The sequence below is a fragment of the Rhagoletis pomonella genome, unplaced genomic scaffold (assembly GCF_013731165.1).
Source record: "Rhagoletis pomonella isolate Grant_MI unplaced genomic scaffold, Rhpom_1.0 Rhpom_scaffold_00010, whole genome shotgun sequence".
In the NCBI taxonomy this organism is placed as follows: domain Eukaryota; kingdom Metazoa; phylum Arthropoda; class Insecta; order Diptera; family Tephritidae; genus Rhagoletis; species Rhagoletis pomonella.
The window spans coordinates 5714096-5738998 of NW_023458564.1; the positions used below are offsets into that span (position 1 = coordinate 5714096).

At 35.2% G+C, this 24903-nt stretch overlaps 1 protein-coding gene across 1 annotated transcript in view; it reads right to left on the reverse strand.

The window, feature by feature from the left end:
* The window catches only part of LOC118746483 (Down syndrome cell adhesion molecule-like protein Dscam2), a 71932-nt gene that overhangs the window by 7781 nt on the left and 39248 nt on the right, over positions 1–24903 (reverse strand). Inside the window, exons 2-5 of the mRNA XM_036480331.1 lie at positions 20978–21310; positions 16544–16705; positions 15723–15869; positions 12270–12387 (exon numbers count right to left, since the gene is read on the reverse strand). Coding sequence (XP_036336224.1) covers positions 12270–12387; positions 15723–15869; positions 16544–16705; positions 20978–21310 — 760 coding nt within the window. The remainder of the gene's footprint in view (positions 1–12269; positions 12388–15722; positions 15870–16543; positions 16706–20977; positions 21311–24903) is intronic.

Here is a 24903-nt window from a genome sequence, read left to right on the forward strand (position 1 = left end):
TAAACTTCTAGTTTTATCTCCTCCTATTCAAAGATATGTCATGTGCCATGGTAACAAATAAATTTTCACCTTCTGGAAGGGCGCAAGTACTTTTTAATGAAATTGGTCAAACGGACATAGAGCTGGCAATTATTTTCCGACTCATTGATCCTTAGTAAATGTTTAACTATTTTTTCCATTAGATTGGATTTTTTGAGCAGCTATTTTTGTGCTAATATTGTTTGCTCCGTTTCCAAACATAGATATCTAATTTCTAAGAAGAAGAATTTATTAAAAAAATTAACGGTACAGGTAAATCATTGGTCGAATTTGAGCAGAGAATCCATCATCTGCCGAAACTAACCCAAAATAACGCTACTGAAGTTTGTCCCCATTATCTTCGATGTATGTAAACTCCATATCCTTCCCTGGGATTAAACCAGAACTTAGCTTCAGGAAAGTCAGCTTGGCCGAGCTTCTACTAAAATTTGTGTCTTTGTTGTTCTACGAATCGCAAAAATACACTCGGAGGTTTGTTATTGCCTGCCGGGGGCGAAGACTATTAGAAAAAAATTCTTTCTAATTTAAATGTTGCTAAGAACATAGATCGAACCACTCAGACACAGCGACCTAAGTATTAAGTCGTTTTAAAACTTAGCGGAGTTCATAAATCAATGGCTGTTGATACTACGGATGCTCTGAGCATTCTTCTCGATTCACTGTTTATAAATATTTGTATGAAAAGTTCAGCTAATCCCAGCGCAATCAGATTACGGGCTTTAAGTTATGGAAAATAAAAGCACTGCCTACCGACTATATCCCGACAAAGAGGGGGACCAGCCAAAAACTTCGCACAGAGTTCCCAGGGCCCCGTGACTGATTGGAGGCAGAAGTTTTCATTGAGTAACTTAACCAGACGCCTTTCCTTTGGCTTACCACGAAAGCGTTTTCCAGATAGAATGGTTTGCGATTAGCGATCGGTCGTGTGATTATTTTCTCAGGTTGTCATACGGTGATTCGGTTAGGTCATAAGTTGTAGAGAACTGTATGCCGCAATTTCTGATCAATTCGAAATTAATCCGGTATGGTTCCTAGGAAATAGCGGCATATTTCGTTAACCGGTCGCCTGGGATTTAGCGAGGTACAACTCTATACTAAATGGATATGGCATAATTTTTTAGCTATATATGTTGATACATATAATACATATGTATGTTTATGTATGCCTGTATGTACATATATATGTATGTGCATATCGCGGTAGTTATGGTTGCTCCTTAACAGAATTGCGAACAATAAAGCTTGATCGAAAACAACCACAGCTATCACCAGCTTCAACTGCTGCTCAATTACTATCAAATACAGGCAATAAGGCAAACACACGCTCGCTGCATTACCGCAATTGTATATTTAAGTACATCGCTTCTATTCACATTTCGTTCCTGTTCGTTAATTTAGTGCTTAGCAAGTGAGGCGTATAAAAAGTTGTAATTGTACTGCGGTTGCATAGCGATTCCTGCAGCAATCTAAAGTTAGGTTTGCGGCGACGCAGGAAGAAATACTACGACGAACTACTTAAGAGGCAGCACATGCCACAGCAAAGTAGCGAAAAGTCATGAAGTGGGATTATATATACGTATATGTACATATGTGCTTGTACCAAAATAAATGTGTTTTCATACACATTCATACATATGTACTCGTATAAGCATGTGGGCAAGCATTCGCTAGAGCCCTCTTTTCTCGCAATCGTAATTCACGCAATTTCAAATTACATTTCGAATTATTTGTTGCACTTTATGTGCGTTCACATACATACATAATTCCCATGCTTGCCATCTTTTGTTGCGGTAATAATTTCGCTTATCCCTTAGCGGAGCTCACCTCCTGTGTTCTCATAACTTTTCTATGGTTCATTTGAGTCTACACTAGGATGTTATTCAAACTTCGACTTTTTCCAAAACCGGTTTTCGTGTTATTCCAAAAAAAGATAATTTAAAAAAATACCGGTTCCTAGTTTTTAAAGTCAGAAAAACACGTTTCGACCGGATATTTGCTTTTAATTTTTCGAGTTTTGATAACACTAACAATTTCAAAAATAGAGCCATAAATTGTATAAAACTACTAATATTAAGTATGGCTGTCGTTTAAACAACAATCAAATGGAATAAGTTCAAAGTTATTTGAATTCATAGTAAAGCAAACATTAGATCTAATAAATATTTAGATGTTTTGGGCTCAACTGATTTTTTCCATAGTTGTTAAAAACCTCAACCTGGCCTTTTTATAATTATTTTCTAAGATATTTATTTCAATCAATTATTTGCTTAAATATCTCCAGGTTTTTAGTACTTTTTTTTGTTTTTTTATTGTTTTATTGACATGTACTTTTAAGCTGAATAGAAAGTGGCCCAGCGCCAATTAGGCATTATTGAGGCATGCTGGCAGTTTCAATATCATGTACGTTTATAATTCTTGAATTTAAAATTAACAAATATTAAGGGAAAAAATTTAAAGAAATTTACAATAATTGTTTCATATAATTTTTACATACGTTTTTTTACTTTTAATAAATCATTTCGTGAATCAATCACTGGAATCGGATGCGGTAGAATATTGAAACATTTTTATTTATTTATTTTTAACCAGAATATTTACAAAATTTTCGGGTATGCAGTTAGCACGCTTACAAAATTTTAGTAAAATAGGTGTAAGTTTTGAGTGGCTAAAAGATCTCATTGATTTTTAATACTTTTTTTTTTGCTGACAGCTTTTGCGGTTTTTTCATATATATATAGCGAAATTTAGTTGCCTTAGTTTTTCGCAAACGGTCTTGCGCATATTCTTCCATAAGAAAATAATATTTATATGGAAAAAAGTGCAAAACGCAACAACAAAAATTATTAAAATCAATGCGATTTTTAGCCGCTCAAAACTTAAACTGATTTTACTAAAATTTTATAAGCCTGCTTACCCAAAAATTTTATAAAAATTCTGGTTAGATCAAAATTTTGGAATTTTTCTAAATTCTGTATAAAGTTTGAATGTGGGATTTATATGGGTTTTGTTAAAGTGTGAAGCATTTTTTTTTTTAAGTAACGAACAAATTTTTGCTTAAAAACATTGGAGATATTAAAAACAAAACACCATCCACTTTTCACCGCCAGTGTACTTGGCTGCATTTTAACTTAAGTGCTTTCAACGCGAATGCAGCCAAACGCAATGTTCAGTAGTTGATCTAAAACCAATCTTCGAAAGGAATTTTATTGTATTTAAGAGCAAGTATGGTACAAAATTATGTTTGCGGCTTCATCAAAGTAAAAAATATAATGAATTTAGAGTGAATTTTAAAATACAGTTGTATAAATCATGATAAAACAAGTAAGAAAGTCTAAGTTCGGGCGGAGCCGAACATTAAATACCCGGCGCAAGTATTAAATATATGTTTTCCACCTTTCCGAAAGCTACCGCTACATGATAAGCGGGTGTATAAATATTAAGTAAACTAGCATCCTTAAATTTCGAAATATTGAAATTTCAAGCATTTCTGAAATTTACCGTTATATGAAAAGCGGCCGTAATTTTAGTCCGATTTCAATAATTTTCAACGGTTTGCTTTTATGTGGCAAGCACAATAATCATACCGAGTTTGGTACAAATTGCTAGAACTGTTACCGATATACATAAATGTGATCATAAGTGGGCGGTGCCACGCCCATTTTCCAAAATTTTATCATAAGCGTATTTCCTGATAAAGAATTGTTGCAACCGTCAATTTTGAATAAATTAGCTTTAATATTTACTGATTTATCGAGGATTTCGTATTTCTCGAAATTACCGTTATATGGGATGTGGGCGTGGTTATTGTCCGATTTTAAAAATTTTCGGCCATTTGGTATGCTGTACTAGGGTCAACAACTGTGCCAAGTTTGGAAGAAATTGGTGCAGCGGTTTCCAAAATATACATATGTAACTATAAGTGGGCGTGGCTACGCCCATTTTTAAAAAATTTTTAATATTCTTATTTCTCGTCTAAAAGTTATTCTAAATGTCAATTTTGAGTGAATTATCTTCAGTAGTTACTAAAATATCGAAGTTTTCGTATTTCTGAAAATTACCGTTATATGGGAGGTAGGCGTGGTTATTGTCCGATTTCGCCCATTTTCAATACCATCCGCCCAATAGAAGTGCATGTACGAAGTTTCGTTAAGATATCTCAATTTTTACTCGAGTTATCGTGTGCACAGACGGACGGACGGACGGACGGACGGACGGACAGACAGTCACCGCTTAATCGATTTCTCTTTTCATTCTGATCATTTATGTATACATTTGTCTATATCTATCTCGATTCGTTTTGCCTGTTACAAACAACCGTTATGTGAACAAAGTTATAATACCCTTGTGCACAAGTGCGCTCGGGTATAAATATAGTAAGGTACAACCGCTGAGAGTCACTTTTAAAATTCTTAACGTTTCCAAACATTTTAATTTTTAAATTTACTCACAAACTCACACACACATTTTCATTTTCAATCTCAAGCAACAACAATTTCGAACAATTTCAATTTTTTATTTTCACTTTTATATGATTTTAAAATGTTGGCAAACTTCAAAAAAAAATCATGGCCGACAAATTGAGAGAACGGTTCTACCTTGCTATGTTTTCATCATGGTATAAATATTCTCGATAAAAACCCGGTTTATTCGATAACAGAACTCCAGTTTATTCAATATTCGAAAAATTACGATTTCAAAAAAAAACGCCCAAAAATGTAGGGCAAAAAGGGCTAAAACCGGTTTGGAAAAACCGAGCCAATCACCCTAGTACACACATATGAACACATAAACATACCTAAGAGTGTGTGCGTGGAGTGTTGATTGCTTTTGCTTCTCCGACAGCTGCCGATATTTCAACTTCTCAGCACATCCATGCTTGCCAATAATATTTTCCTTTACTTTTTCCAGTCTGTCAAGTCCATTTGATGTCCAGTCTCTTCAATTACTGCGTAAGACCTAAGTGTGTGCGTGCGTTTGTGACACGCTTGAGCGCATATATGTTCTACGCTCTAGCGATTCCTTTTAAGTTGAACATTGCTCGCATACAGATCTGCTACTTAGTTCGAAGCTTTCAAGTATCTAATAGCCATAGACTATGTAGCTCTTCGTCTTATCGCGCGCACAACACCATAACGCTAAAACTAAGAAGTGTGTTTTTATACAAGAGGCATACATACATAAATACGTATGTATGTATGTATGTATATTATTTTGTTATCGTTAAGTGTCTTATTGTACATTTTTGTACATCCTTTCGTTAACACTTTCTTCTGCTAGCTGTTATTTATGTGAGTAAGTATAGTGCGTAAGTATGTATATGTATGTATGAGCTCGCCATTAAGGCTTAGATTTCGCAGTTCTGCAATAGTTTCTGAAACTTCCATTTCCTCGTTGACTTAAATATACGTAAGCAAGTTTTCTTTACCACATTTTTACATGCTGTTCCCTCCCCTATTTAATATGCGCTCCTGTCAACAAAGGCAATAAAATTACAATGGGCATCACCTATTAAATACAAGAAGAAAATAGTCGTAACGTCAATCCTCCATTACTTGTAAATGCATTTCCGGCGGACACAGAAGAGTCTCATACTGTCTCATAAAGGGTAGAAAACAACGTAAACATGGCAATCCTTTTGAGCACTAACACTCTCAACCGTAAATTACTTTTCCTGATACCAAAGGTAATCTGTCCGGGATAGTCGTAAAAAATCTCTTAGAGATATTGTGGTTGTATAAAGTCAATTTTCGCTTAGAATTAGACACTAAATTTCAAATGAACAGCTGACTTTGAAGGTAGTGGCAATTTCAATAAACTTGATCAAATTCACCTGAAACAAAGTGAATTGATTTTTCAAATACCAAAACAAAAGAATTCCATAAGTTAGTTCGCCAAATAATTGGATTTAGTAAAAAACTGCGAGCTGAAAGCTCTTTTGTATCCCTAGCGATAGTTTCTACCCTTGAATGCTCATTATAATTTCAGTTTTCCGAATAATTGCAGTGACCTTCAGGAGGTGATCTTTGCCATAGAGGGGGAGCGTCATTTGGTCCGACGCAAGTAAAGTCGCAAATAGTTCGTAAATTTCGACACTGAGTCACGTCAAAACCTTTCACTGTTGGGATCTTAAACATATCGAGCCCTAACCGCCAAAAAGATGTTAGCGACATATTTTTATTTTTTTTTTTATGCAGAAATGCATCTAGATGCTCTAGGAACGTTTCTGCGTCAAAAATAACATTTTGAAGAGAATTTCGCTTACATCCTTTTGGCGGTTAGGGCTCGATATCAATAACGAACAGAACGAAATAGTCGATGAGATGGCTAGGCACGCCACGGAAATGCAAATTAGACAAGCGCATAACCCCCTACTCCCTCCGAATTCTTCCCCACTAAGGAAGGTTGGAAAATACATCACAGCCGTTAATAAATGACCTATGGATCAATAAGGACGCTTGTACGATTTCAAGACGAACTGTACTTAATAATTATTGACGCTAGCAAATCTGCAGTAAGGACTCTTACCGGTGCACAGTGCGTAATTTGGGCGATTTAGGGGGAAAAAATCCGTCTCATTTCGAAACGAGATTGCAGTCTTAGGTATACTTCTCATTTTACGCTTTGTTAACTTAATTAAACACATTGTTTAAAAATTCTAAAAGTCGTATTTTCATGTCAATTGCGCTCGTTTAGATTTAAATCATAAGTGGGATTTCACTTTTTTCATAAGCATATAAATTGTGTATCAGCGTGTATCAATCGGATCTCTTAAGAATCTTTAATCGATCATCTGTATATCAAGAGCCATTAGTAAGAATTTGACCAAATTGTTATGGTTAAAAAAGTTATGGTTAAAAAAAATCGCCTTTTTTGTGTATTTATCGCATACCTTTTCAGTTTAACAACTATTTTTTCTAATTGATTTTTTTTTTTTATTGCGAGTAAGAAAGCAGTGGTGTAATTCGGAGGAGTGATGGCGGGGCACAGCCACGCAAAAAAGTAAAATTTTCTAAACATTTATAAAACACTAACAACATACCCGCACAGATATGGTATACGTTGAAATGCTCAGTACAAAAATTTCTCTGCGGTAAGATTTTGTGTGCGAGAAAACTAACAGTTCGTATGCGAGTTTCCATAGCAGGAATAGGCGTGGATTAAGATGGACAAATAGAAATAATAACATAATTTTATTTTTTTTGTTTTGATTTTTGTATAGTCCTTTTAAAACACTATATTTAATGCAAAATTTGGAAACTGCTGGAAAAAGGTGCTAAGATATTATAAATCACATAATATCACTCAATATTTCGATTAATTTTTAATTCTTGACTATAAAGACCTTCGCCTGGAAATGCCCATATAAAATATTCTACATATAAAATTACGCACATCCTTTGAAACCATAGTTATACAGTCTATCAGAAGTACATAACGCAAAAAAAAATCTGTAGAGTAAAAATTGTGGGCTCTAAAATTTTCCTTCCCGTAATTCGTCCAAATTAGGCACTGTGTGTGCTTTTTGAACACTCCATGCAAAATAATCGTTGCGCTTTCGATAGAAGCTGTGCTTTGTTATGAACCAAAATGGTTTTGAAAGCTAATTTTATTCCCTTTCACGGAAAAATACTGCCATTGAACCACAACTACTCCTTGACCTTAATAAAATTGGTCAAAAATAGTATTCTTCGAAAAAAAGCACGCAAAATCCAACGGATTTGTTCCAAAAAAAATACAGTTTGTATATTTTATTACACCAATATTATAGATTTTGAGATGAGAAACACGATTACACTATTTAAAAATCAAAAAGAAAAATATTGACACCTTAATTTAAGAAATGCATTTTTGATTGCATTTTTTTATTTGCATGCATCCTTCTCACAACTTTGTTCAAGATCTTTAATTTGAGCCATGGTGGAAATCTTTAGGCCCTCTGAGAGCCAAGATAATACAATTTTAAACTAATCTCCGAAATAAGAAGAAAAAAATGGAAAAATGTCGAATGAAATTTAGAAGTTTAACTTCAGAATCGTTATAATTTGGCTCCGAAAGGGCCTAGAGACTTCTACCTTGGCTCAAATTAAAGATCTTGAATAGCACTATAGCGTACTTGTTATTCGAGTAATATACAATTGTGAGAAGGATGCATGCAAATAAAAAAAAATTCAATCAAAAATACATTTATTAAATTGAGGTGTTAAATAAATTTTTTTCCCGATTATTAAACAGTGGAATCGTGTTTCTTGTCTCAAAATCTATAATGTTGGTGAAAAAAAATATATACAAAAAAAAATTTTTAACAAATCCGGTGGATTTTGCATGTGTTTTTTTTAAGAACATAATTTTTGACCAATTTTTTAAGGTCAAGGAGTAATTGTTGGTCAAGGCAGTATTTTTCCGTGAAAGGAAATAAAATTAGCTTTCAAAACTATTTTGGTTCATATCAAAATATTGCTTCTGTCGAAAGCGCTACGATTAATTCGCATGGAGTGTTCAAAAAGCACATTGTTCGGCTATACTACAGGATACTGAACTACAGTACCAATGCTCCATCGATGGCGTATACTAACGATCTCTCTCTGCAGAAGTTGTCGGAATGAAGAAGAGGAGGAATCGGTACACCTTTTCCTATGTGAATGCCCAGCTCTCCAGACAGGGCGCCTTAATGGAATCATGCTTTTCTATAGTTTGGAGGAGTTAGCGGAGGTATATCCGGTATAGTTAATAGTTTTACAACCACTATACTGACAATATAGAATAACTCTGGTTAGAAAATTGTGCCTCCGCCTGGCACTCATGGAGAGCGTTCACAATCTTTCAGTCTGCTTTCGAGCGGAAGTTTGAGTTATTCATACACGCCTTCCTAATCTAACTTAACCTTCCTAATAAATCACTGAAGGGCACTATTATGCGAATTCCTTATTATAGAGGGCTTTTAGTATGAACACCTACCCGTCGAGAGGGTGGTCAGGAGTTCAATTGTCCCAGGGTAGGCTGAATATCAGGGGCTCGGGCAATTTTTAACAAGAAAAAAGATACATTTCGGGCGATGCCGAACATTAAATACCCGGTGCACGTATTAAATATAGTTTTTTCACCTTTCTGAAAACTACAAAACTGTTACATGATATACAGGGGTGGTTTTACACCTATTTCAAACATTTTCGCTAATATTTTCAGTTAGACTTTATGAGATAAACTTATTTAGTTATAAGTGAGCCCATTTTCCAAAGTTCCATAATAATCTCCTTACTTTTTTTGGAACTGTTGTGAGTATCAACTTCGAGTAAATTAGCGCCCTTAATTTCAAAACATCGAGGTTTCCGTATTTCTAAAATTTGCCATTATATGAAAAGCTGGTCTAATTTTAGGTTGACTTCAAAAATTTTCAACATTGGTCTGTGTGCAGATATTAACCTACGTAGAAATTACCGTAATGAGAAAATTCAAATACAGACTGATAGCTAGGCGGCTCTCAAGGCACTTTCATCATTTGAGGTCAAGTCCTACTTGGTTCTTGAGTGCATTAACGTCCGGGCGGAGGACAATGCCATTCAACCAATTTGGGTACCAGGACATATAGGAGTTGATGGTAATGAGGAAGGAGACCGGCTAGCTAGAACGGCGGCCGCCTCGTTAGGAGACGAGATGAGCTTTTCCTTGCAATCGGACCTAGCACAATCAAGGAAGAGTTCAGAAAGGTGAGGAACATACTCAAAGATCAATACTGGCATAACACCGCAGGTCTACTTCAGGCAAAATGCTTGCTGGGAGGTTACAAGCTTATAAGGTACAGGGCATTCATCAACCTCCCTAAAGAGTGCCAGGCGGTTGTGAGAAGACTGAAGAGGTACCTAGGCCAACTCTGGCCAAACGAAGAATTTATACAATCGCTAACCCCAGGATATATTCTAAAATGTTTGGGATCTCTATGGTTTCGCAGTGCATTCCTCTATATCAACCTAGCTATCTATCTAGTCAAATGCCTAAAAATACGGCATCGACATGTCTTACGGATAGATGAACGACGATACTCCGTTTGAAAAATATCACTCATAGGTGTGAAATGAAAGTAAACGAAAACAAAGAAATGACTAAATGCAGTAGGGTGTGTCTACATTTCTAATCAAAAGCAGGTGTCACTTTGCAAAAGAGAGAGCCAATTGATAATGTTTTCTGTTTCCGACAAAAATTTTTAGATATTGTGAAATATGAAGATAATACGAATATTGAGTCAAGACATAAAAACGCATTAAAATAAAAAACCCGGTTTGCAAATAAAACTGGTTTCGTAATCCTGCTAGCAACTACAATCCAACCTTGGTTAACCTAACATACACTCATTCAAGAACTAAATGCAGCCTATCAACTTGTAAAGAGCTTCGTAAGTAAATATATTTGTATATATCTATATTAACGTACACAAGGTCAATGGTGATAGTTTCCTAGAAAAGGAGATTCAATTTTATTACACAACCTTATGTTACGACCAAATAATCTCTTTTCTTTGCCTATGCTGCTAACTAATAACAACAACCACAGGCAGCAACAGCAGTTTTAGTAATAACCAGATAGTGGTCTCCATAGTGTCATTTCCTTTTGAAGCATTCTCTTTCCTTACTCTTCTCGTCATATACAACTATTTACAAACTGCAAGAACAACTTACTTATATTAGTTATTGCGGTATTTTCGCCTCGATTTCACTTATTCTTGTTACGCATATTTACCTACTATGTACGCCTTTTGTTGGTTGCCCCAGCCATTCAGTGGTTTTAATAAAACGCAAATGCTTTTTATTATGACTTTATGTGCGTCAATTTCATTATGTATGTATGTATTTTAGTAAAACAAATGTGACAAATGTCTCGCTTTAGCAACCATTTTTCCAAGCGCCTGCCTTACTTCCTTGTTTCCCTCCCCCTTCTTTTGTTGATTACGACCACTTTGCTCGTCACACTTGGCTATTTATTTATTTATGTATGTGCTAACCACAGCTCAACGGTTTGCTTGTCTTGATTAACTGGACAATTTTGAGTGCAGTTTTCTACCCGAGTGCTCCTCCATACTAATGTTTGCTTGGAAGGAAGCTAATTACAGCCGTTTTTAACAGTGTTGTTAATATGTAAATTGAGTGGTTTTGTTAACACCAAGGACTGGGAAGAAAGTGTTTTATTGCTGTTTTCCGGTTAACTGGCGTAAAATTTCTTATGTTGTCCGTTGTGGTGTCATTTAAAAGATTTTTCCCGAAACAATAACTGTATTTCCTCCATGTAGAGTTGTTAGAAAAGGAGCTCATTTAGACCTATTCTAGGCGATCGAGAGAGGTCAGGCGTTTGTCTGTCAATTTCGATTGTACCGTGAGCGATTCATGAGAGCCGTGATTGCCATTTGCCTGTCGGAGTATGTAGATATTTACTTTCCCAGCCAATCGAATGCTTCTTTACAGCGGCCACCTCTGTCTGAAATATGCTGTATAAATCTATCAGCTTACAAATTAATTCCTCCAACTCTACGTCGACTACAACTCCTCCGTGGAAATGTTAACTGGATCTCTGTTACATAAGCTGCCACTCTCCCCGTTTATTCCTTAGAGGGATGAGTGTTAACAAGGGTCCGTTCGGAGCCATTATCAGTACTCGCTGATCATTTTCTTCTATGTAGTGTGATGTCAAATATTTTCGAATTATCATTCGACTAGATGAAGTAGAAACCAGTGTACGCTCCGGGCGTTCTTTTACCAAATTCTGAGTCCTTGAAAAGTTTTTTAAGATAGGGCGTTTTCGAACTGGTTGCCGAGATAGGTCGGTCTTCCACTCAGCAATCGATATATAGGATAATAAGTCGCTTAAGGCATTTAAGTAAAAAGGAAAAGGGGGTGGCTGGTTTAAAACCCTTTGTAGGCATCCGAAAGTTCTTGTCTAGCCGTTCGGGAATAATTGCGCCTAGGCTGGCGACGTTTCTGAAAAACTCCTCGGATTATGTCAAAACAAAATGTTTTCATTAATCATAGTCAAATTGTTATTCATTTCTGACTTTCCAAATTGAAAAAAAAATTTCAACTGCCTAGCAAAATGTGTATTATGTTATTGCATTCAATTGACATGGAATTTTTCATACACATAAATAATTTTTCTATTAGAAATATTTATGTAATCAAGCATCACTAAACAATTCTTGATGGTACTGATACATGCATGTATTTCACAATTATTTTATTATTACATACCTGTATTCGGGTGATGGACAGCCCTGCGCTACGCATAGCAAAACAGCGCCCTCATCTTGCGAAACTTGTACGTTAGATGTGTGTTCGACGACGCTTGGTGAAATGATGCCACGATGAGCTAAAAATCGTAAATAAAAAAATAGTAATTTACTTACACATGTATGCATGTATGGAGAATATTTTTTGGAAAAGAATTTTTTTAAGATCTATGAGATCGTTTTTTATTTGGTAAGACATTTTTCAACAAAACAAATTCATTGAGATGAAGGGAGGACATGTAAGTAGATTGAAAATGTAATGAAGTGTGAAAATAGATGCGAAATAAATTTTTCTTTACTTATTGGAATATCTCAAAAATTAATAATGGAATATGTCAGACAGGTTTCTCATAGACATAGTCATAGAGATACATTATGGTGCCAAAGAAATGCAATCTCCATACCTATTCCTACAGAGAGCCAAAAGCAGAATGGTATTTCCAAACAAATTATTGCTTGAATTTTTCATGGTAAATTTACCGATTTTAAGGAATATGATTGAAGTTGAACATTTGAAAACACATTTGTATGTCTGGCTGTAGCTGAGCGTGCAGACATACTTGCTGTTATTTATTAGCTTCCAGCAAGTTCGGGTTCAAATGCCGTCAGAGACAGCATATAATTTGTGTATTTTATTACTTTTTTGGGGTTTTCTTAATTACTTAAAAGCGTCTGTGAAATGAAGAGCAAAATCAAACGACGCAGAAAATTGATGCAAGTGGAACAAGTGAAGACACCTTAACGCATCGACCGTACTTAGCTGACTGTGCAGAGATGCTTGCTGTCATTTGCCAGCTACAGAAGGTCTGGATTCAAATACGGGTTTGAGGAAAAGTCGTATAGGTCAGAAAGTCGAAAATGGGAGAGAATAATAATGATCCTCAAATAAACAAAATTAAAAATCAAAACTGAAAAAATACAAAAAAAAATTAAATAAAAAACGAATTATTAATTCATACTGTAACACCCTCGTGATGGGCTTTGGCAACTACAACTTATGTAGGTTAACTACAGACGTGAATGTTTAAAATCTAACTTCGGATTCAGCGACCCCAATAACCCACGTGTAACAAATTTCAGAGCAATCCGATTCATTTTTAAAATATTGTCCGCCATATTGGATCCACTATTTTGAATTTGTTTAAATCTAACTTCAGATTCGCAATTACCGACCTCCAGAACCCTCGAGTAACAAATTTCTAGCCAATCCGATAATATTTCCATTTTGGGCCATTTTCGACAAAAATCTAATAAAAAAATTTTTGTAAAGTTAAAGCCCGGTTATGCAAGGCTAAGACTTGACTTGACTTACAAAGAAACCTGGAAACGATTACTCAGCGTGCCATCTATTACTTTTTCTCGTTGCTTAGATTCTCAGCATTTGTATTTGTACATGTAAAATTTTGAACGACTAATTCGTTTGGTATAAAAATTTATAAAAAATTACAATTAAAATAAATGTATTTACGCGTATGACAGCATGATTCTCTCACGGCTCTCCTTGCACTTAGAAACTTAATTTTGAAATCAAAAATCTATAGTTCTCCATGATTCTGAGTGAAGTTGTTGTTTTGCGTAACTACCTACCATCACTGCACACGAATAAAGGCGCGCTAGTGTTTTGACGGCGAAAAAAGACGCAAAACCTAGTTTATGGCGAAGAACACAGATGTATACCTGGCCAAGGACTGCCACTTCAGCATCATTCCACAAAAACTCTTTGGGAATTTACATACTGTTACATCCGCAAACATAGTCGACCGCGAAAATAAGTTTACGGGCCTTTCTTCTTGACACTTGACTCCTATAAACTTGCGCGTTATTTTTTTGTTTTTTCGAACCGTTGAACCGAACCGAAACCCCGGTTCAAAGACCAAAAAAACCGCTTTGACGAACCAATCCAAAAGTGCAAAAACGGTTCGAACCGACCAAATTTCACGTCCCTGAAAATAACCACTCATGCTCGTAACCACTCATGTAACGTATACACCACGTAGCACCATAGGCAGTTATCTAACACGTTTACTCGCACACCTTAACTTAAGAGTCATATTATTTAAAAGTAATTAATATAGCATTCCTTATGCACATACATATTACTTCCTTCATGTACATAACAACTTTGGAATGATTTTCTAGTGTGCCAATAAAAATTATAAAAATGGAATTTTAGTTTCTCAAATCATAATCATCTTTTACTCAATGTATTTTTTTTTCATTTGGAGGCTTACTAGTTTTATTACAATGGATTCGTTCGTTTTAGTAACAAGAATATTTTCACCGTTTGACTGCAATATTTTGATGTATATAAAATTATTAATATTTAAATTAATAATATTTAAAAAATCTTACAATTTCAAAAATTACAATAGAGGTGCGACAGAAACTCTGCAAGCTGCCATTTTTTTTTTATTTGGTGGCACACCCTTAAAGCTTCACAGATATGTTTTATTTCATGCCAACGTCCATTGCCTCTTATATTTACATTCTATTTGAAAACTTCTCAAAGTTATAAGAAAAAAAAAACAATTATAATTTTTTCGAGTGACTATGGAAAAATTAGTAATTTCAAGTCAAGTCTAGTCTAAGACTTGCATAACCATGCCTTTAATAGAAAAATTTCTCTCCTGTGCAATTCCATAGGTTTCTGGCACATGTGATAGTTTCGCGCAAAGGGGTCGATATATACGTATCAATGTAATAACTTTACGTTCTTCAACCCCACTATTCTGCTAACTTGTTGACCTCTCCTCATAAGGCTAGGAACAAACTGAAATATACTAGGGGGCATTTTGTTTAAACTAATTTTCTTATCAAACCATATTTACTGGGAGACCATAGCTAAAACTAATTAAACCCGTATTCGTCAAATTATATCCTGACCTTAAACTCGTACATAAATTAATTAAATTAAAAAAAAAAACTCAATTGAACATTTTAATGGAAACGTGAGTGTTAATAAATAATTTATACATTTGTGGTTTTGCATATTCAATACGTTCAACGCTGCGCGAATGCATTTATTTTATTTTTCAAACAAAAAAATTATTTAAATAAAGATATACACTCTTATTTTAATGCATTCATGTGTATTCATGCATTTAATTTATAAATTTATACAACTAACATATAATTAGCGCATAATTTTGCGGCCAGTCTGTGAGCATAAACAGCTAAAATAAGGTGGAGTCTCGGATTATTTATTAAAAATATTTCAATTTTTGTTGGCCTTTTATGTGCACTTTCCTTCAAAATGAAACATAAAAGCCTTTCAATAAAAATGATGCTAATTTTTTGCAGCAAAATTTAATTAAAGATGCAGTTAACAAAGTTATTCGTGCAAATAATTCCAAATATTTTAATATTGAATTAAAAAACATTTTATGTGGAAATAGCTTAAATGCAAGTTACTCACAATTGATTCTGAGGCGTGTGGGCGAGCTGACTACCACTTGACGCGTCAAACGATGCATGCTACGGCAACGAAACGATTGCGATTCATCAGTCTCCTGTAAATTGTGAATGAGTAATTCACCGGTGGGCAGTAAATGGAATTTGCCATCTGTTGGAGAATTTAAGCAAAAATTTATTTATTAATGAGCTCGTATTTTATTCATTTATTTAATCAGTATATAAAATTTGGCTAGCTGAAATTTAAACAAACCCCCTATACACATACGAATAAATAGCAAACAAACATGTCAAAGTAAATTTTAATCAAGAAGACAAAACATAAAAAATGACTAACGGACGACGGACGACGGATGAAGAATGAGATGGTGGCTGCTGACTGTAGAGAACGATGTTAATTATGCAAGAAGCCCCGTGATGAGCAAGAAACACACGCACACACACACCCACGCAAACTATCCCAACATTGCAATGCATTGCCCAGTTTATACCCAGTTACACAGACACCTGTAGCCGCGGCACCCAGCAAAAGGATAATGTACGCACAAGTGTTGTTGCATGCCGCTGGCTGTCGCTTTTTGCTACTCTAGCAAATAAATAATCACATTTCCACCTTTAATGCCAAGTTGAGGCTGGTAGACTTTCACATTTAAAAAAAAAAACACACACACACACACACATACAGCACAGCACCGCACTGCACAGACTTAAACGCTGCAAGCTGGTTTGAAAGCTTTGCGCATAACTCATAGTACTACAACCACAAACAAAGTAAAGGAACGTAAAAAATCATGAAGCTCGCAAAAAGCACTTTAACATACATACCTCCTTGTAGCGATGGATAAATGTAGATAGCAGGTTCATGAACCCACGAGACCACTCGCACCAATTCCTTTACGAAAGTCGGCACGACACAGCGCAGTATGGCGGTGCATCCTCGGGCGGCAGACAGCACCTCGACATCCACTTTGTATGCTTGAGCAACAACTGGAAATAAAAAGAAGATGGACGAATAGATCGTTAAAAATGCAGAGTTTCAAAATATATGTTTTTTGACATTTATTAACTGGTAAAAAGTGAACACTGGCAAGTATGTACATACGTATGTATACCTAACGGTAAATTTGGCGGAGTTTGAGTTATTTCGATGCTTTATTTGCTACTGAGATATTTTGACAGTATGTGAGGCATTCTTTTTCATATCGGACACCAAATTCGGTAGCACAATTTCGATTAGCTTCAAATTTTATTCAAAGGTTATTATGACTTTGTGAGATAGATATGGACAAATGTATACATTTCTGTTTATCCAAGGTAGATTGGTATTGAAAATGGGCGAAAACGGACTGTAACCACGCCCACTTCCCATATAAAGGTATTTTTGAAAAATGCAAGAACTACGAGATTTCAGTAAATATTGGATGCAAATTGTTGAAATTTTATACGGAAGTCGAATTTTGGTAAAATATAATATTATTTTGAAATTTTTGAAAAAATTGTTATGATGTATCTCAGCGAACCTTGCCTAGGTTAAGAAACCTGCTAGTTAAGAACCCTGTTGAAATCGGGAAATAACCACGCCCACCTCTCATATAACGGTAATTTACAGAAACACGAAAACTTCGATAAATCAGTAACTACTGAAGCAAATTCACTTAAACTCGATTATTGCAATAACCTCTTAGCAAAAAATTAGATTATTATACATTTTTGGATTTTGGGCGTGACGCCGCCCCTCATGACAACGAATGTGTATCCCGGTAACCGATCTCGGTTCACTTAATAACCTTGATACGGAAAAGCAATTCTTTGAAAATTATTCAAATCGGACCAAAATCACCCCCGCCTCCCGTATAAATGTAAATTTGAAATAGCACGAAAACACCGATATTTTAATAGCTGAGAACGCTAATTTACACCAAGTTAATAACTATTATAACAATTTTTTAACAATAAATAGAATTTTGGGAATTGCGCGTGGCCCCGCCCACTTTATAGCTAAAAAGGTGTAACTTAGTAACCACTTTATCGATGTCTACCAAACTTGGTTCAATTATTTCGTTAAGTCAAAAACATTTGAAATCGGAAAAAACACACCTGCTTATGATGCACAAGTAGTTTAGAGAAAGTTGAAACTTCGATATTTGATACCTGCGCCGGGTAGATAAAGTTCGGTTTCGCCCGAACTTATACTTCTTTACTTGTTGTAATATGAAGTTAGATGCAAATATTTATGCATTCAAATGTCTTTCTGGAGTCCGAGAAATTTGAATTTACAATTTATTTTTAACTAAAATAACCACTAGGGTGCGTTTCGATGCAAAAGTAGTCGAGAAAGGTAGCAGTACAATAATTTCTTTGGTCAAAGGCAGAGTGAGTCTTTTCAGCAGGCCTCTGTTCAATTGTTGTTCGTTTTTTCCTGAAGCCAAATAGATAATTTGGTATGAGTTTTCGCTATTCTATGGTTGGAACTAAACTTTTAAAAAGGACTATTTCCATAATTTTGGAAATAGTGGTTAGAAAGCTAATTGGGCTATAGGATTCTACTTTATCAGCACATTTTAGAGGTTTGAGAATCATTTTTATTAGTGAAACTATCCACTGGGGTTGTCTGAGCCATTCTTAGGTAATTGCTTTAGTAATTGGATTTTAATGAAATCATAACCGTAAACTTATTTCAGACTTTTCAAGTTTTCAGTTTTTATGGATAGATCTATTTGATGAGTACAACCCAGTGTGGCATTTACTTTATTTGTGGTGTCGGGTTCGGGTCGGAGGTTGAACGGTGAATACCGTTTTTGGATAGTGAGCACATTTTTCTAATTCGTGGTTTTCCTTTGTTATTGCAGATTAAAGCATGGTGGGTATTTTTCATTTATTCACTATTTACTTTCCAGTGAGAATATTAGGTAATTGCAGTTGCAGATACTGCTCAGGTATCTTTGAGTTTTGTAGTTGCGTTCATTATTGAGGTGTCTTTTAGTTGGTGAGCTTGTTTAATTGTTTTCAATATTCACGATATCTAGTTTGCTTCTAAAGAATCAATGAGGTTTTTCGCTTGGTAAGAGACGGAGTTGAATTCCGGATGGCTTGCTGTAGGCAATTATTGAAAAGTTCTACTGCAGTGGTAATGTTTTCTTCAAATTTAAGCCGTAAATTAAAACCTGGGTTCAGAGAAAGCATAAATCGGAATGAATTCCATATTTGTCCGCTAGCGTAGAGTATATTGTGTGGGTTTGGCAGCAAAATTGCTATTGAGTACAAATAAAACGGGAGAGTGATCAGAAGGCAAGGCTACACACTTCTGAAAGTACACTGCCTTTAGCCACACAGAAATTTATCAACTCGCCTATTTTGTTAATATCTGCCGGCCGGACGAGATCGGAAATAAGTTCAGAGTTCTGATAACAGCGCAGAATTTACGTTGTCTAGAAGTAATAATTGGAGAGCCACAGAAGGTGTATTTGCTTTGTAGTCACCTCCAGCTTTTAATTCCATTACGACTGGCATATGTATGCATAACGGGAGCGATGCGCACATGTCCGACGACAGCGCTGGAAGTGGTCATTGAACTTAGCTCCTCTATATAACCATAGAACAGGTCATCAAAAGAACTCTACTCAGTTTAGCAAGAGAAGGATTTGGAAGGGGCAAGGCCATTTCCTTCGAGAACATGGCGAAGCTAGGGTCCTCGCTCCCGCTAGCTCTGCTTCCGACAGATGACTTATGCAGAACTATAGAACTTGAGAAGGGGTTTAAAATTTAGTTACCCAGTAAAGCAACCTGGAGTATCTCCGCCTTCAAGAGAATCCTTCGGGATAGTACACTGCATTGGTACACATACGGCTCGAAGACCCCAGAAGGATTAGGGGCTGCAGTCTTTGGACCTTGGACCAGGATTTCTATTCCTATGGGTACGCTATCTATTTGTGTGCGAAGACCATCTTAAATAGAGGCTACCGTAAAGAGAGGATTATAATACAAAGTGACATTTAGGCGGCAATCAAGGCTCTTTTATCGTTTGAAATCAAATCATCCCTGGTCCTTTAGTACATAGAGTAGCTCAAAACCTCCTGGGAGGCACAATAACATCAGACTGGCGTGGGTTGCGGCAGACTGTCTCGCAAGAGAGGCGGCAGTCAACACTCCAGTTGGCTCTGAGGCCTTCCTGGGACTGGGTTTCGAGACTATAAAGGAGGAGCTCAGGAGGGATAAGGGCAATATTAGGGACTTTAACTGGTATAATTTAGTAGGAATGAGGCAACAAGAGGAGATTCCAAAGTATTATTAAACTCCAAAAGAAGAAGCTAAGAATAGTAACAGGCCTCCTTACAGGTCACTGCAGATTAAGAGGGCATCTTTATAAGCTGGGAATATGGTAAAATGAAACACCACTACACATCCTCATCGAGTGTGATGCAATCAGCAGAAGATGTGGAACTTTCTGAAGGATCTAGGCTTGGAGGAAGTAAAATGAAGAGCCCAGGGCACAATATATTATTAGGTGGCAGTGCATACCTCGTTATATTATCGATCTATCTAGTTCAATTAGGTGTTTTGATAGCCCATTAGCGTTCCAAATAACCATTCTTAAGGAATCGAAGATGAGCAGGGCTTAGTCGTGAGAGTGACGAGGGGATTCAACATATTTTTGATTTGTTGCACGACTTTTTTTAATCTTCAGATATTTTTCTCATTTAATTTGTATCTTAGGTTTGAGTTAGTGTTTCAGAAATATCTTAAATATGAATAAAAAAAAATTATATGCTGTAAGTAAAATAAAAGTGCTGCTTAACTACCATTGAACGAAACTGATTTGGCACATGACTCCTTTTCATGCATATTAGAAAATAATTCAATTTTTTCGCAATTTGATTAATTTTAAAAATGTCTTTTTACCGCTTACCTTAAGAATATTTCTTGAATTCGAAATTCAAAAAAACTTTAATCAAACGAAGCTTTTACAGCTCTTAAAAGTTCTTCTTGTAAGGGGATTGCCAGTTCAGTGTAATACAATGCTCTTATGGTATTTCACTGTCATACCCAGCGATGGCGTGCTCAACAATGAAATGGAGCGTGCGCAATCTCAACTTAATCAGCAATGTCATTACCTACACGCTTAAAACTCCGTACATATATATATGTTAATACATACATACTTTACATGCAAACTTACTATACTTACATAAATACATATTTAGCTCTTAAAACCAAAATATTATTAAAGTAAAAAAAAAATATATGACTGTTGCTACTCACCAGCACGCACTTGCACATCGCGCGACACAATGCGCCCCACACTGTTGCTAGCAATGCAGCGATAAATCGTATTGTGCACGTCCTGGTGATAAGCCGCCGCCGGAAATGGCAAAAGCACCAAAGTGCCATTGCGCAGTACACGTCGCACGCCATGAATCTCCGAGACTGCAGTGCCATCCGCATGCACCCAATCGATGGTGGGCTGCGGGCTACCCGACGCCGAACAATCAAGCCAACCGCCAGACGAATTGGAGAACTCAACACGTCCGGGTGGCTCCATTACGAAGCCGGGACCGCGCAAATGTGTGTCGAAGACCTCGGCCAATGCGGCATCTGTAAGAGAGGAAATGAAAGAAGAGATTAAAAATTTACCAAAAAAGCAAAAATCACAAATTTTATTGCACTCAAAAATACAATGAACTTATAATAAAATTATGTACATGAAGAAATTGTAAATATTTTATTTCGTCAAAGCGAAAATAAGTTGTCGCACAAATTATACTAATATAAATATGAAGCAACGATTTGTTGGCATTCAACTCAAATGCGAATAAATAACTAAACAACTCTGCAATAGAAAAAGCTAAGTAGAAGAAAAAAGGAAAAACACAAAGTCCTCCAAGCACTTGAGACCTTGTTGGCTGCTTCACGACCTGCTGGCTACGCCAAATGGAAATGAAATTTCAAATTGCAACAGTGTCAGGCTAAGTAGCCATAAAAATGCAAACATTAAATTGCCAAATGCAAAACGTTCAACGCGCTGCAGAAGTTGCAGGAAACGTATTCGAGAACGCAGCATGAAGCACGGAAATCGCCTTGAAACATGAGGCAGGAAGTGGTTGAAAGAAAATTATGTACAAAAAGGAGGGGAAGTAAAAAAAAAACAAACGAATAAAAATGAAAATGTAGCAAAAAATGACGAGACACTTAAAAGCAGAACAACAAGGAATAGTTCAAAATGCCAAGAGAAACAATGCATACAAATACAATTTGCAATTGTACGTCATATTTGCGCACAGCATGTCTCATGGAGAGAAGCTTAAACCACGGGCGGATTAATAACGACAAATGAATCTGCATAAGAATGCTCCAGCCATTGCCAGCTTTTGCTCGCAACTTAGAATATTAGGATATAAGTATGTATGTATGTACCCTGCAGGGAAAGCTACTAGTTGTGAACTAGAATGCTACCAGTATCAGCCCAACTAGTTTGCGTAGTCTTTCGTAAGGCAATTGTCAATTCTGGCAACTATCTTGAAAGCTCTTTACTGTTCTTTCGAAAGTATAACTGAAAGATCTGATAAGGAGGAGTTCTCAGCGTTATGATACTGGCCTTTCAGAAACAAGTTTTTTAAAAATTAATTTTAATTAAAAAAATATAAAAATTTTTATTTTTAAAACAATAAAATTAATAAATAAAAGAAAATAAATTTAAAAAAATTTTATGAAAATAAGGCAGATATAAATAAAAATATTTTTTAAAATTAAATGAAATTTAAAAAAATAATTGTTCGTTTTTAAAACAACAAAATAAAAAAATAAGTAGGGAAACAAAATGAAAGCGATGAAGAAAATAATATCTAAAATTAAAACAATTAAAACTTAATATTTTTATTTCAAAAAAATCTAGAAACTAAAAGTAAAATAAATTAAAAAATACAAAAAAATAAAAAAGATCCTAAAAACTAAATAAAATAAAAACATAACAGGATAAAATAAAAAAAAAAATATTTTTTTAAACAATAAAATACAAACATTAAAAGAAAATTAAACAAAATATTTTATTTAAAAAAAGAAAAAAAATAAGCTCCTTAAAACTAAATGAAACTTAAAAAAATATTCTTCTTATAAAAGAATATCTAAAAATTAAAAGATAAATAAATTATAAAATTACATTAAAAACGAAAAATATGCATAAAATAAGTTTCTAAAAATTAAATGATAATAAAAAATATACATTTATTTATAAAATTTAAAAGTTAAAAACAATATTAAAAAAGAAAAAAATGTGAATTAAGAAAGAAACAAATAAATGAAATAAGTGATAAAAAAAATTCCCCTGACCGAGACTCGAACTCGGATCTCTCGAAAAGCACGCTCTGCTCGCTCGCCATTGCGACTGTAGAAGCGACGCGAGCTAAATGATATACAAGTGCTTTCTCCCAAATTAGATTTTCACCACGAGTGGGGAATGAGAGAGCTTTTCTAGAATCTAGAAAAGTCTATTGAACTATCTTGCATCTGTCTTTCGAAAAAAAAGCTTTTTACTATTTACAGGGCAATTCTGGCTAAGACAGTAAATAGTCTTTCGTAAGACAAATGAAAGACAGATGGCAAGATAGCTGGAAAGACTTTTGTTATTCTAGCACAAAAGTTTTAGAAAAAAAGCTCTCTCACTCGCAATGGCCGATCTTTCAATTAGCGCCAAACTCACAGTGCGTAGTTAACTCAGAATCGGCAGAGAATTTGGAAAAAGAAAGAAAAGAAAGAGCTTTTAATATAGTTGCGAGAATAGACGACATTCTTACGAAACATTTCAACATTCTCAAAGAATAGGGGCTGTTGAGCTAAAAAAAAGTGGGCGTGGCCCGCCCCTTTTCCTGATTTTAATGGCCTTTTTTTTGGAGCGAATTAACAGGGGCGGCGCTAAGGAGGGCTAAACGTGGAATTTTCAATATTTTCAAAAGCTTTTATTTCGAAAACTTTTGAACCGATTAAAATGTGAACACTGATGGAAAGTTGATAGAAGCACCTTTCATTTGATGTATTTATCTATGTATAGAGTGTAAACATATTTCGAGAAAAAGTAGAAAAACTAAATTATGGGAATTTTTTTATAAAAATGTATGTTTTTCGTAAAAAAATACGTATTTAACCATGTATATTAACAAATATGTTTATCAGGAGGAGCACAAAAAAAAACCTTTAACGTTATATATGATTTGTATGTGCGTGGTATTCCTGAGGAACAGGGTTCAAGTCCTCGCGCAAAATTTTTTTTGATTATTACTTTTTTTTTAGGGTTTATATTGAAATTTTTTTAAGGAAAATATTTTCTTCATTTAATTTTTTTATGGCAAAAGTATTTCTTTACACATCTGCGGCCTTTTATTAACGGAACTAATCTCGGGATAAGCCAGTTTCTCTTTGAAGCAATATTTCATTGGGTTTCCAAACAATATCTCAATGATTAATTAACGACAGGTGTAGTTAGAGAAGCCCTTTTACTATAAACTTAAAAAAAAAATATCAGATATTTCAAGAAAAACTTATTATTTTTTAATTCAAAGTCAAACCTTCTAACGTCACTTAAGTGGTTTTTTATAAAATGCCACAGATATGTGTGTTTTTTCTTCAAAGAAATTTGATTCCAAAATTTTTAATTTATGTTCAAATTGGAATAATAATATTAACTTCTTTATATTGATTTAATTTGAAAAATCTGAACCACCTTCAAGCGGACTCGAACCGACATTTGTAAGATAATTAATTAATTGCGTTTTATTTGTGACTTTTAAAACTCAACAGCTGATGTCGCTGATCGCATAAGTTGTTCGAAATTGTAGAACTGGTATGCCATCGCTTTGGCTCATATCTACTAGTTAATGCACTGGTATTTATGCTGACTGGTTTGGTTTTTCACTGCAGAGAATTTTCACCACACATCCGTGTTGTATGTGTGTTTTATTTTAGCTCAGCTTGCTCCTCGGTCAACCCCGCAACCATGCGTTGAGCGGATGCAGCATGCTCTTCCACATTTTCAATGTACCTCACACTTTATTCGCTTGCTCTCATTCCTCTCCAAGTCTCTTTTCAAACATTTTTATTTGCAGCACTGCTGTAGTCATGTTTGCAATTTATATAGCCAATATGGCTTAAGATTATACGAGGGACGATCAATGAAAATGCTGGCAGCAAAAAAGGCG